This window comes from Lepisosteus oculatus, chromosome 10, assembly GCF_040954835.1.
Source record: "Lepisosteus oculatus isolate fLepOcu1 chromosome 10, fLepOcu1.hap2, whole genome shotgun sequence".
NCBI classification, from domain to species: domain Eukaryota; kingdom Metazoa; phylum Chordata; class Actinopteri; order Semionotiformes; family Lepisosteidae; genus Lepisosteus; species Lepisosteus oculatus.
Window position 1 is genome coordinate 19,636,382 of NC_090705.1, and position 14,788 is coordinate 19,651,169.

At 40.5% G+C, this 14,788-nt stretch overlaps 1 protein-coding gene and 1 long non-coding RNA gene across 2 annotated transcripts; one reads left to right on the plus strand and one right to left on the minus strand.

Annotated features, from left to right (window-relative positions):
* Positions 1-891: 891 nt before the first annotated feature.
* On the plus strand, positions 892-2,201 carry LOC138241461 (uncharacterized). Its single transcript, XR_011190688.1, has 3 exons — positions 892-1,135; positions 1,366-1,611; positions 1,949-2,201. It is a non-coding gene; the product is annotated as an uncharacterized lncRNA (long non-coding RNA).
* A 943-nt stretch (positions 2,202-3,144) lies between these two features.
* Positions 3,145-7,520, minus strand: cd83 (CD83 molecule). Its single transcript, XM_015357140.2, has 6 exons — positions 7,432-7,520; positions 7,299-7,346; positions 7,076-7,206; positions 6,305-6,536; positions 5,073-5,176; positions 3,145-4,653 (listed from the first exon to the last, which is right to left on the minus strand). The coding sequence occupies exons 2-6, from the start codon at positions 7,330-7,332 to the stop codon at positions 4,486-4,488; spliced, it is 669 nt and encodes a 222-aa protein (XP_015212626.2). The 5' UTR covers positions 7,333-7,346; positions 7,432-7,520; the 3' UTR covers positions 3,145-4,485.
* Between the last annotated feature and the right edge of the window lie 7,268 nt (positions 7,521-14,788).

Sequence of the window (14,788 nt, forward strand, 5' to 3'; positions counted from 1 at the left end):
ATAGATTTTTACAGAATTAACAGAGAAAATATGAACCAGAGGACACAGGAGAAATTATGTGGAAGGGCATTTGAAACCGAGAACAGGAGGAACTTCTTTACACATGAAACAAGCTGCCCAGCCATGTTATGGAAGTTCATAATCTTGCTTAACGAAATGGCTGTATGACATCTTTGGATGAAAGAGCTAGTAGCAATTAAAGAGCTTATCTGTCCAATCAGCCTTCTCTCATCTGTAACTATTCTCATGTCCACAGTGTATATTAGTGATTTGGGGCTCTGGGTCCAGACTGGAGCGTCGTGAGATTAAATCCCAGGTGGGATGATAGTATTGTATTTTTGAGGGGTGTACAGTACTCAGATTGTTTCAGGGGATGTTCGACTGTATATATACTGTAGAACTCCAGGTCACCATTGTAAACTGCTTAATTAACCTGGTAAAATCCAAAATCTATATAGTCACCCAGATATTCATCATAACTCCACCTGGCTAATTCCCTGAGGACTTGTTGTCAGTCTGGAAATACAGAAGAGAACCTTTTCTCTGTAACAACTGTGCTACGTTTGATGCTCACTAGAATGATTATGATGCTTGATGCACTATATCTGACGTGATCTCGTATACCAGTTGAATAAAAATATCAATGACAACATCTCTGAAAATGATAGGGACTGAAACTTCTTATGTATTCTGATTTTTTAGTAATGTCTGCCTTTTTGGTTTGAAATGCCCAGCCCTCCTTGATAAACTCAGTATTACTGTCCCTGCAAGTTTATTTGGTCACCATGACAACAGCTACATCATCATGCTGCATCACAGCTCTCCATGTTTGTGATGTCATCAGAACCCTTGACATGAAGGTTCCAATCTTTTAAAAGCAGAAACCCAGAGGTAAACTGGGCATTTAGTGTCTGGCTACCATAGTAAAAGGATGCAGGCTGTGAAGAGTCTACTGGCAGCTTTTGGGCTCCTAGTGTGGGGAGGGCAGTTTGCTAATGAAAAGAGTGTCCCAGTCTCTGTAGAGCTCTGCTTGGTGCCCACTGAGGCTGAACTGCTGATCAGACAGGAGGAGGAGCTGTGGGGGCTGCAGAAGGACAAACAGAAGACTGGGCAGCTCACAGTGGAAGAAACACTGGTAGGAAACAGCAGGCCAAATAACTTCTCTTTCTGCTTCCAAGGCAGAGTAAAAACAATTTAAGAAGCTATTTTCTACCATGATAAATAACTAAAAAATAGGTACTATGAATTCAATGGAACATCTTCATATCTGGGATAAAACACACTTTACAGACTACAACTCTATTTTCCTAAATTCCTCAGAATTTCCTCATTTAATCTATTCAAATTTACTTCTATTACTGTCAGATTCAGGTCAACAACAGGAAGGGAGAGGAACCCAATGGACCAAAACTGGCCTTTGACCCCAAAGCTGCCGCCAGTGCAGCCCAGGGGAAGAGCTCTGAGAGCTGGGCCCAGATGATCAGGACCCTGGACCCCTTGTCCACAGAGACAGTGAGGGCAGGCTGCCGTCTGTGTGTGGAGCACAGTGGGCTCCTTCACCTCCTGTGCTGTGTCCTGGTCTGGATCAAGAGGCGTCTCACACAGAAACGGGTCAGAGTCTCTATGGTCAGACTTGATATAACTCCACTTCAGTCTTAGGAACACACGTAATTCAGTCACTGAATGATCCTCATACTCATGGAAACACACACAGGATACAGAACAGGACAGGATGAACACATGACCCATCCTTTTCATGTTGTCTTCAGGGCTTCATATCTGCTAAATTATATTGGCTTTACAGAAGTTATGTTTTGAGTAGGACCCTACTGAGCCCAGACTGATACTGTCTATAACCCCATTCTACTAGTTCAATGACTTGACTTCAAATTAGATTTGGCCATGAAAGAGAAGAGTACTGTCTAATATTTGTAACTTTGTGCTGCAGAATCGACCCTGCCCAGGCTGTCAGCAGAAAGAAGAGAGGGAGAGACAGAGAGCTACTGGATACTAGAGCCCCACCCCTCACACCCAGCTCACACAGCACACCAAGAAGATGAGCAGCAGGGGGAAGACACCTTCATAGACTGACACTGTCCAGGAGAGAACACCAGGGGCAGTGCCTGAAGTCTGTCCTTACTGAAGAACATCAGTGCTCTGCAATTATTTCATACTAACTATTAAACAACTATTGTTTCTTTTAGTGACATCTGAATTTATTACATCTTTTGTGTTCTTTTTATGTGAGATCTAGTTATCCACAGCTACTGTATAAGAGACTTCACATTTCTGTAGCTGTATAATGCAGTATGGGCTGTATCAATTTAAGACACTGCAACTCCATCCTTCACGTAAGTCACCCTTCCATCATGAATGTTTAAATTGTTCAAATGTAATTGGTGGAGTACTAATTAGAATGAATGTATTAGAAACAGTTTTCATCCCAATTCATATCAATGATCTAGATTCTGCTATAGTTAGCAGAATCTAGATTCTTCTATAGTTAGTAAACTGATAACATTTGATTCAAACATAGAACTACTGTAGCAAACTGTAGGAGCAACAAATGAAAGTTAAAATGATGAAGATGCAATTCAAAATTGGGAAAACACTGGGCAGATGACATTTACTGCAATCAGGTGCTGGGATTTGTTTGGAATCAATACCAGCAAAAAGTGTTAGCAGAAAACAGGAACCCCTGAACTAGAAGCTCCTAGCTGTGAGAAAGACTTAGGAGTTTATGTTGACACACTGCTTCCATCTTTCAGATAATGCGGAGAAGGAATAAAAAAAGCAAACAGTATCTAAAAAAGATACTGAAGATGGCTTTACGTGGTTTTACATATTCAGCGTAAATCCCAGAAGACAGAAATGGAAACTACAGAAGTGCATTTAAACACTGGGAATTATTTCATGTAAACGCAAAGTATTGTGGGAGTTTGTAACCCAGCCATGGGTACCATAAGAAACTGATCCCCTGGCTACTGAACAACCAGAAGAACTGTGTTGGACGAATGGCCTACTCTTGTCTATAAACGTTCTTATGTTCTAATGAAGCACTTTGTGTTTTTGGCAAGCCAGTTTTCTTTATAAAATACAGGTTATGAGTTTCACTGAAGAACAACAGTCGAGATGAGGCAATCATAAAAAAAAACAGTGTTTTATTTATTAATGACAGCAATTGTATTTTATTCCACAGCACAAACCACACTGAAAGGCCCAGCCTGAGCAGCTGCTGTCGATTCCCTGCAACAGCAAGAGCTGTTCGGGATGAGAACTTGCTCACAAGAAGAGCTTTTCTAAGTAAGAAAATCATTATATTAATTGAAGAACTGGTGTCTCGCATGAGAACTAAACCCAGAGGACCTCAGGCACTCCAGGAACTGGGTGCGAGACCCAGGGTCACATACAAATGGTCAAAGGCCGAGAACAATTTCAAAACTCAGGAAGTCATTAAAGTTAGCTGTAAGTCAGTCAAGTGTTCAATTTCAGTGGACGTTAAAGTAGGAAACTGACGCCTCTCTACAAATGAAAATAAACAGATGTGCATAAATGCACAAATTATACATTTTGCTTTTCCTGATCAGACTGGTGCTGGTGTTGGTGAATGTTAGTGTAAAACCAGCTCTTGAAACCATTGTATAAAGCTAAAACAGAATACACAGCCCCTGGTTGCATTATAATGTCTATAAAGTAGAAAGTTGCAGTGCAAGAAAAGTTGTCTTCAGTCCTCAGAATACTCATCAAATCAGCAAAATTCATGTTTTTAGGCACATCAATCCAAACATGTATGTTTATAGCTTATTGGGTGCAGAATCAAGGATTTTCTCAACAATGCACATTATTTATCACAGTAGACAAGAAACAGTTGTACCTCTCTGTCATTATATTCTTTTAGCATTAATCTGCCATAGGCAGTGATCATTGTTTCAGAACAGACACCAAGCGGGGATCTTTTGTCCTTTCCATCAGCTCCTGAGTGCTGCTGCTTTTTGGAACAACAGCTGAGCAGCACACAAAGTCCGCATCGCAAAGTCCGTTTCAGCTTCTTGAGGGGTATTGTCTGAGCAAGTACAAGGCCCACATCAGTTTGCCATTGCTTTCATCTGCTACCCCATCCAGGATCTCCGCATCGCAGTCTGGTCAGCTTTTCTTGGGATGAAAGAGATTTACCACATTTCCAGGAATTGGCAGCAGTTTTTGTTTTCAGATGGAATGAACCCTTTCTCTTCTCTTTGTCCTCTTGACAAACAGACAGACCGCCAGAGATTTTAAATCAGTCTTTTCTTTATCCTTCTCTCAGTGTATCTCTGTGATGTTCCTCTGCGTCGGCCTCTGTCCATCCTCCTGAGGCTGTCTCCCACAAGGCCAGACATGGCCAACTCGGAGCAGAATCCCGAGAGAACTTACTTCCACCCCTGCTCTCTTCTCTCTTGTCCTGTCCTAGAAGCCAGGTAGACTGATATTCTGAACAGCCCAGTACTGTCAAACCCAGAAATCCTCAGGTCGGCACAGCTTTCCACCAGTGGGCTGTGTTTCTCCACCACTCTGATTGGTCACCAGAATCGTCTCCAGAGCCGTCTTCTGCTGATCCATCTTCAGAACCTGTTTCACCTGCGGTCCACTGCCTCTCAGCACATTCTTCACACACCTCTGAGAGAGCACAACGATGTATCAGCACACGCTCAAGAGCTGATGTTTCTCTTCACACATTGTGACTTTCACAGCACAACCACGATATTAATATTTATAATTAGATTTAGCAACCAGGCATTACAAAACAATTCCATTTCATTATCTGTCAATTTCCAGCTTTTTTTTTAATGCTGTTGTTTTATTTAGCCATTGATTTTCAGGCACTGGTTAATCACAATCACTGCCTTGCTTTCCCACACACAATCCTCTAGGACCTTTTACACTTGCCTCAGTTATTTTAGAAATTCTTTCAGCGCTCTCAATAACTTCATAAGCCAATATTACTGTGTGGCCAAGTGCCATTTCCAATAATTTAACAGCAAAGTGTATTCTACCCTACGCAAATCCCTAAATCCCTAAATTGACAAGAAACTTACCCAGCATAAAAAACAGACGAGGAACGAAACTGCAAGCCACAGTACTCGGACCACAACCTCCCAGACAGCATCCAAGTAGTTGGTTTTTATTTCATCAGTGCAACCTACAATAGCAAAAAAAGAAAGCTGTTAGTTTTGAATAACGTGAAGGCTTCTCTAAATAAATCGCTAGACCTTTCAGAATGTTCCCTTTTTTTCTTTGAAATATATGGGTTTTTTTTTTCTAATAAAGGAACTTCATTAAAATGGCAAAAACAATCAGGCCCGTTTTTCCTGCTTTCAGGACAGGTTGTGCTGTTACTCTGGTGAACCGGTCTGGTGCGCTGTTCCTTCATATTAAACAGCATGACCTCAGAGAGATGCAGCGTGCTCTGGTGTTCAGTCCGGCTATGAAGGACCTCAGTCAGCGAGGGAGGGACCATGCAGTTTTCCAGTGAGTGACTGGAACAGCAGCACTCAGTCTCTGCCAGGGTATTTGTTGCCTGCTGAACCAAGAGACTGAGCAGGGCCCACCCTGGTGGGTCTTTTAGTAGACAATTAGTGTCCACACTCAACACATGGCAAGATATTACTGGCATGTTTTTATCAGCTGCAGTTGGACGGTTGAGTTCTGTCTGTTTCAGTACCAGACAATCTAAAATTTAAAGTATTGGAATTTGTATAGTCTGGTATGAGACCCAGGTACTCCTCCTCAATATGAGCAAACTGTTGCTCACTTTCCTTTAATGTCCCACATGCAAAAGCCTTAGTTTGCCTGAGAGCTTCCTGCCTGGTTAACCGGACGTGTACAACCCTCAACATAAGTCCAGTGTTGGCTGTGTGCTCAGGGTTTTCCCAATGTCCTTGGCAAACTGGTAATCAGATTTCATAACTTCAACATTGAGGATTACTGGCTGACAAGGATTCCAACAACTTGATGTTTAACAGTTTCCTTCCAATGTCTGACATGGCAAATGTGCCCATATTGGTATCCCTTTTAGTCCAGTTCGATCAAGCAAGTCTAATAAATCCACACTGACCAGGATCAGCTCTGGTGGATAATGAGCGAGCAATTTAAATCTAGAAACGTTAGCAATTCTCATCTGGGTCTGATCCTCAGCAGCAAAGCCATGACGCCACTATACAAGACCTCACACTCTGCAAACGCAAGAGCAGCTCTGGTGAATGATGTGTACCCAGCTCTCCAGACGGGAACAGCAGAAGCCAAAGGATTTCACTCCGCAGATACTCACCAGTCACTCGGAGAGAGATGTAGCCTTCCTTGTTCTGCTTTCCCAGTGGAGCCGACAGAAAGCAGCTGTACTTCCCACTGTCCTCCTCTGTGATATTCCTCAGAACCAGGCTGAGGGACCCATCTTGGAGCAATTCCACTGTTCGGTTGAAGCCAATGTACTTCCTCGAGGAATTTTTCAACAAGTTGTTTTTGATGACCCCAGTTAACAGCGGATTAAGGCCTTCGGTTACCTAAAATAAAAATAAGAAGAAAATCTTACTATGGGTCCTCCGTTAGATTCCCCCTACCCCAATCATAAGGTGACAGAAGCAGATCAGTTCGAACTGTTCGATCAGTCTCGAGCCGTGAGTATATATCCTAAAAAACTCAGGCGCACCACACTTTTTCAGAGAAGGAGAAACTGAACACCGTTTTATCCTGTATTACACTACCGCTACCTGGGACAAGGAAAGTGTTCAACAAACGTCTCTTCTAAAATCGAGGAGATTAAGAAAATCCGTGAATAACTGTTTCAGATTAAGGAGGCAATTACTGTACTTTTAAAACGGCATTAAACATTCTTTGCGGCTGAATCAACTGAACAACTGAATCACTGCGCGTTCACAAAGTATTTTATATTTATGTCTTGCTGTCAAGGCAAAGGCATCCTTTGCGACTAAATAAAAGTGGAACCGCGCTTTAGATGAGCTACAGTAAATCAGCTAAATGAGCTAAAACGGGTGCACGGTACAGGGACAGAATGGACCGCTGGCCCTTCAGCGTGCCTCACCTTGTACCAGCTCACGCTCCTGTACTGGACCCCGGGCTCGGGGGTGACAACACAGGTCAGCACGGTGTCGCCTCCGCAGCTCTCTTCCACCTCCAGCACCGGGGCGCCTGAGGAACGGACGCCAATCAAGCCTGAAATGAAAAGCGCGTTGATCAAACTCCGTTGCGCGGAAAAAAAAAATGACAATACAGAAAAAAAAACAGGTCAAACACATCTATCTTACCGCTGACAAAAACGAGGGTCGGTAGGAACCACATCTTTTCTGCACCGCCTCACAGAAAGTAAAGTGAAATGATGAGACACGGAGGACCTACAGCGATATAAACAGCCTTGGTGACGTCAGGGGGAATACCTACTGTAGCGGCGGGGCTGAGGCTGTCCTAAAGTTCAATATACTCTTTCTTATCGACCTTAAGAACTCCTGTAGAGCCGATTAGAAATGAACTCGCTTTTAGCTTCTGGAGTTTTTCTTTTGTTTCAAGGTAAGCGACTTAATAGCATCCGCTTATGAAAGTAGAGACTTATAATTGACCAAAAATAAAATCCGTATAAATTATATACAAATAAAATCAGCCGTGGGTTAAGGTTTTAAACTACTCTATTGCACAGGTATTATTTCTATGTGTAAACTGTAATCCGAACATTTCAAAAGCGCATTTCGAAAACGTCGTTTGGAACGGAGATTAGTTGCACTGCAATTCTGACTTTTGCAGAGTAGAACATGTACTGTAGGCGAACCTGGTGTAATCTAATTTTAAACTGGGGAACTGGGAGAGGAGAGATTCGCCTACGCCGCTGTGTTTCGGTATGTGTGACTGTGTGACGTAGCCGGTCACGAGTTCCGCTTGCTCGCTGGCTGCTTGTCATTAACTGCGGGGGGTTATGTGTGATCTCGTCTCGTGAGATTAATTAAGCAAATAAGATCATCAATCAGTTCCTTAATGGATAATTAATAAAAATAAGATTAACATTAAAGCATGGCTGACAGGACGCATTCTTGTTTACAATAATTAGGCAGATAAATTTCCCAATGAAAGTACCTCCCTACACAAGTTAACAATGGGGATTTCCCCTAAAAGGACTTTTCTGAGTCACAAAGATTTAAAAATTCCCCTTTTAGACGTTGTTTTGTAAAATACTACTGAATGCTTTAAATATCTTATTGTTTTTAATTGAAATTTTCCATTCATATTGTTTTCCAAGTAATTCTAGTCTGATTTAACCTTTATAGGCTATGGTTTATGTGAAATGAATGCAGGCGGTGTAAGGGCACGGGATATTAATAATTACACATCTCCTAATCGCCTTATTTATAACGACGAAGTTAACGACGACCATTCGTCCCTGCTGTTTTGTTCGTCCTCCATCAGAAACACCGCCGTTTCAAATTGGAGCAGAAGCATTTTTCAAAAATAATTTCTTACCTGGGCGTTGCGCTTTCAGAACACAACACCGGTTCTGAGGTTAAATGCTGACTTTGCTCACCTTTAGTTTACCATTCACTGAAGATCGCTTAGCCACCACATTCAAAAACACAGGTCCATATAAACCTTGAGGGTGAATTCAGTTTATTGTACTCAATCTTTTCTGAGTTTGAACACTTCAGAATAGTGTTCACGTATGCCAGACTTTATTATGTTTTATCATAACAAGACGTACACTATGGTCTATAACTTAGTAGTTTTACTGTTTGTTACTCTAGTACATGTTCCCTTTATAATTAAAATGAGCAAAAGTGTATACAGTATATTACTGTATTTAAGTCAACTCTGTGGAGGGTGTTGTTTCTTGTTGTGCCCATAAATACAATAATCCCCCCACTTGACTGTCTCTTAATTTGCTAAACTGACATTTGCAGCATTTGCTAGTTAGAAAAGGTGTAAAAAATAACCTTTTTCCAGTTTTCTTTCAAGCACAAAACAGCTTGAAGCAGGTGGAGCGTCTAAGGTGGAGTGTAAATTCTGTACCTGTACAAGGTCAATACTTTATTACCATATCAACTTGTTGCATGGAATTTGGTAAAAAAAATATTCAAGAGAGACACAGGACTCAAACCAGGGTCGAAGGGTTGGAGAAAAGTCAGTAGTTCAGCTGATTGAGCTATACTTTCTGCCAACATTACTGATAACTTGTTTCTTACTGATATCACTGATATCCCCTTTCTTTCAGCGCTATGCACCTCGGTCATCATTGAAAAGTACAGAGAATATTTTTGCCCAGACGGAGAGCACATATATGAAGTGTCCTACCTGCTTGAAGACTACAGGATTGAGCACTGTGAGCAGACATGGACTCTGAAGACAAGTGTAAGACTTCCTGTCCACAATAACACTGTTCTTGAAGAGCCTCATGTCAGCTGTATGACCTTTCTGAAGACCATGCTGTTAACAACCGCTGAAGGGTCAGAGTGTTAAAAGGGGTCTTGTCAAGGACGCACTAGAATGCTGAACCTGCTGTGCAATTTGATATGCAACCTTAGTGTTCTTTTGAAAGAAACGAGGTCAGACAAGCACAGCACAGCTTTCTGCTGCTTGGTCTTTTATGGTTTTAGCAGTCCTAAAACATACATTACAGTAGCCTCTTTGTTCCATGATCAATCTCTACCAATCAAGCTTCATTTATCCTGTAATATTGAATGTGGAACTGGTGTTAAGAGATTTACTGTAAGAGCAGGTCGATTGTGTGTTAATACAGTGTTGATCTGAGAAATTAGTGGAGTGAGGTGGCAGCATTGTGGCACAGTGGTTAGGGCCACAGTTCAATTCCAGAGCCGTGTGGAGTTTGCATGTTTTCCCTGTGTTTGTGTGGATTTTCTCCAGGTGCTCTAGTTTAAATCCCACAGTCCAAAAACTTACTGGTAAGTTGATTGGCTTCTGGGATAAACTGTTCCTAATGTGAATGTGTGCGTGTTTGTGTCTGTCTGCCCTGCAGTGGGCTGACATCGTGTCCAGGTGTACCCTGCCTTACACCCATTGCTTGCTAGGATAAGCTCCACCTCCGCTGTAATGTTGAATTGGAAGAATTGGTTTAAAGATGGATGATTGAACTACTGTAGATTGAGGGTGAAAAGATCCCTTTTGTCTATAGAAATCCCCAGGACTGTGTTCATTATCTTCAGCATAATCTTAAGCATAAGAGGATTTTGAAAGATGGGAACCCATTCAGTGTTTCTGCTCTGTTCAAATGTGTTGGGGGTACAGGACAACAGGTACCATTCTTTACTTTAGACAACTGTAACATGTAACACATTTGTTACATATGGTATATCTGACCATGTCTCACAATGTCTAAAATGTCATTGTGTGACAGTGAAACGTAATAAAATTCATAGCAGCAGAAATACATTACACATGTGCTCAAACTTTCTACAGTATCTTGTACAGTATATGCACAAGCAAATGTCTGCTTGCATTAGTGTGACTTTCTTCCTGATTTACAGAATTCTCCAGTCTCAATTTTCCACAACAAGAGTGAATGCAGGAGTCCCTGTACATGGTCCACTTCTGGGAAGATCCAGCTCAACCAGTGTGTAGATCTCACTCTCACTGTTGTGTGCTCTGAGGATACAGTAAGTTGCTGCTAGATGTACTGATTTCTGGAAACACGGGTTTCTGGATTTTCTAACAAGTTACAGGAAAAAGATATAAACAAATCAAGAAAACTCCATTCCAAATTTACATAATACTTTCATGAAAACCCCAGAGGTCAGTGGACAGTGTCTGCAAAGGATGGAAACTTAGTACATATAGTTTTGATTTTATTTTCGCTTTAAAATGTAAAATATTACAAACATCCAATTGGATGACTAGACGCTCAGTGGCAGACGATACACGATTGCCTCAAGAAGCCAATTTTGTCGCCTTTGCTGGCGAGAATAATCCCCAGATCACAGATGTTAGTCTTACAAACTATGACCCTCATTGCAGCCTCAGCTAAACGTGATCCTGTTATCAGAGTGAGACTAGACTGGGCAGAAAATATTTCTGAAACTTGTGGAATATATCCCACACCCAGTCCAAGCTGTTGGTACTGCTCACAGAGGCTCAACAAGGTATTTGGAGGGAGTGACTAAAAAATGAGATCTTATACTTTGAGTTAAAAGGCGTGTCATTTTTACTTGACCTGTGTTTGTACCTTTTCAGAACACCTGGAAGGAAGTCAGAGTGCATTTCAATGGTGGGTAACATTTTTTTCATTTCACAGGTGATTGAAAAGAAAATCTTGTGCCCATGAAATGTGGAATAAAACCATACTGATCAAACCTGATTAAAAACAGATAACTAAACACTGTTGACTGCAATTATCCTGGAGGATGTTTGTTAATATCTACTCTATTTTTGTTTGATAATCATATAGATAGACTTCATTTTTGAAACTGGAGGTTCTCAGTGTTGGTGGGGGCACATGATGTATTCTTTGCATTTTTATTTTCTCTTAAACAGAAACATTTTTTGTGTATTTCAGGTAAGAAAGTCAAAGGCTTTGGACAGAACAAACGCATAGGTATAGTAGTACCTTTTATTTGATACCATACCTTATTGTGGCCTTCCTACTGTGGATGTTGATACTGTAGCGTCCACTCTCAGATGGAGCACTTCATACCTCTTTTAGTGAACATTGAAAGTTAACAACTCAAAGTACATTTTTGTCACATGCTGTTTGCTCTTAGGCCAGCCTATAGTTTTTCTGTAATTAAAGCTAAGTTATAGATCTGTCTAATTGAAAGATGATGTACCTGAAAACAGCATTGACAGTCAGTTATGGTCATTCGTGATCATCAAGAGCCTTCACAACCATGACCCATGGACATCAGAAGGTCTTCTAGTGATTTCAATGCATGCATCCAATTACTGTATTTGTTTTAGTACCAGATACTGCATTACCAGATACTTACCCCTCTACTTGAAATGAATAACATACTGTGGATGCGTCTTAAAATATTTAGATGGTGGTGAGTTTTATTCTTGACTGTCACTAGTAAGATATTTTGTTCACAGTGATTTCAGTGCAGACGTAAAATTGTTGTGGATGGTGTTAAATATTTTTTCTTTCTGTTTTTCAGGACTTTGTCTCAGCGTGGGTCTGTTTGCAGTTGTTCTTTTTATATTGGTATGTTCTGCAAGAATAAGGGATCCTTGATATAAGTATCATACAATGTGATACTTCACTGCTTGGAGCCAAATATTGTACATGTATACATTTGTGGGGAATTGTCGGTTAATGTTAAGACTCAGTTCTCTGACAGTGACTCCCATACAGCACTGTGCCTGGCAGGAAAGTCAGGGCTTTCTGGAGAAAAGATGTGTCTCTCGCTGCTGTCACTGATGTCCAAAGTATCCCACCTGAAATGTGATGTAGCCTTTATATTTTAATTTGAAGTAAATTATTTTTTCTAATTTATCTTGTGGCTGACACTGATCTTCCTGATATGCCAGTTGAAAGACTAATCCAATGTATACACTTATTCCACTACTGTAAGAACCCTTAGCGTAATCATTAATGGAAATAATGATTCAATTGTTATGGTGTGAAGTGTTCATTTTGGATGTTTCCCCTTTACTGGATCATTTAATAATTAGTTCTATTTTTCATGTAGCTGTATGTCTAGCTACATGAAACTAGCGGGGTTCTTACCTTATTTTCAGAATATTTTCTGTCCTTTCCAGTTTTCCACTGAACACACGTGGTTTTAAACATTGAAAGAAAAATACAAAATGAGCCCAGGAAAAGTGACCCATCTTGCCCCATAGGGTGTTGCAGGCTGATGGGAAGAGGATCCTGTTTTTGAGTTACAGTGGGTCTGGAGGGGTGGAAGGGTCTGAAACACCTTTTCCTTTTTTTTATTACTGGGGGTGGTGTGGGGAGAAGCTTGCAAAACCATTTTGGGAATTGGATACAGAGTTATTATGTTTGGAGATGCTTGTGTTTGTGACTATGGGTGTATGATTGAACTGTATGTTTTTTTTGTACATACTGTAGCAATAAAAATACAGTGTTATGATCAGTGATTCAACTCTTTCTAGACTTTGCACCCCCACCAATATCAATCTAATGGACCATGTCAGAATCAGCAGTGACACCTGGACTTAATGACATGACCTGCACTGACAGGATAAAAAAAACAAAACAAATAATTTTAGCAGTGGTTTGACTTGGCAATCACTTGTTGCAACAATCCAGCCATTATTGATAACCAATGATGAAATACAGAGCTGAGGATTAAATGAAGAGGATGCACATTTAGAACATAGATCAGGAGGCATCTCTTTACACAAAGGGTGAGTGGAGTCTGGAACAAGATGCCCAACCGTGTGATGGGAAGAGGTTCCTGGGCTCCTTCCAGGACTGGATGGAGCAGATTCACAGAATAATAAGCAACTACGCTAGAAAACAGAATGGTCCAAAAGGCCTTCTTCGTTACTTTTCTTATAGTCTTATGTTCTGTAATTGCCCATTTGTAGTTGCATACCCTTCATCTGAAACAGGTTTTATACATTCAGAAAATAATTAGAAATAGTTATTCACTAGTTCAGTGAATCGTTTCCTGTAAGACTGCGCAGCGCATTTGTATCACATCCAATGAACTCGAGCTACTTCACCTGGAATCTTTACTATTTCTTGCTAGGATTCATCAGTTCATGAAATGGTAAAGATATATAATAATATTTGACTGACTGACCTACATAATAACTGATTCAGATCAAGGCTGTTGATATTATTGTAAGCAACTGGCAGCATTTCAAATTAATAGCCAAATTGTATTGAGGTTCTGAAGTGCAAACAAATAGACAAATAGACGTAGTTTTCGAAACTGGAGGTTCTCAGTGTTAGTGTGGACACATGATGTATTCTTTGCAACGTTGTTAGGAGCAAATTTGGTCGCATGCGGTGTTGTCCATGTATCCATTTTAGAACTGAAAAAATACGAAAATAATTTCAAATGCCACAGTGTGAGATATTTCCCAGAAGTATCTGGGATTTCAACTACGATGCAAGTTGTCGTAGATGCAATATTGTGATGAGTTATATACAGTACCAGGGGCTACATACTGTAGTACAGCACCTTCAGTGTTTTAAAGATGACTGACCTCTTCAATTCCCTTACATTTTATTATTTATGGTTATGCGTTTTCCTTTGTCTGTTAGTATTTGCAATTAATTACCCCAGTTAAATTAGACAAGTGCTAATTTTCCACGAGTTTCAGTCCCTTTGGCTCAATTTCTCATGGAAATTTATGCTGTATGTTACTGATCATAAAACTGATCATACTGCTGGTGTCAGGAGTGAGCAGAATAACAGCAATGGGATGTATTGATTTATTGTCACCTGAATATTCTCAATATATCATTATCAATCTGTATTGATCTACTTTTGGGAGGCTTCCCCAAGAATCTTAAACACTTAATCCTTTTGGCTATCATTGTCCAACTTAGAACTGCAAATATTGATTATTGTTTCTATGTTGACATCATTACGTAGGTGCAGAGAAAAGCAAGCATGAAATCAAGTGTGGCCAAAACATGACTCTCTCTCATATGGCTCCACAGGGTTTATTCAGGTTTTATTCACATATCATTTTGGAAGATCAGTTTTTCAACTGTTACTTGCGTTTGTCACGTGACAACTGAAAAACTCTCTGTTGTTTCTGTTTGAGTTACTCTGGTTAAATAAATTCTTCTTTTGATGTGACAGCCTAATTTAAAAAAAAGCAA

Coding starts and splice junctions, on each gene's coding strand:
- cd83 (XM_015357140.2), bottom strand. CDS start 7,332: ATGTGGTTCCTACCGACCCTCGTTTTTGTCAGCG. Junction 6,537..7,075: donor GGAGCGTGAGCTGGTACAAG/GTGAGGCACGCT, acceptor TTTTTATTTTAG/GTAACCGAAGGCCTTAATCC. Junction 5,177..6,304: donor CATCTCTCTCCGAGTGACTG/GTGAGTATCTGC, acceptor TTGCTATTGTAG/GTTGCACTGATGAAATAAAA.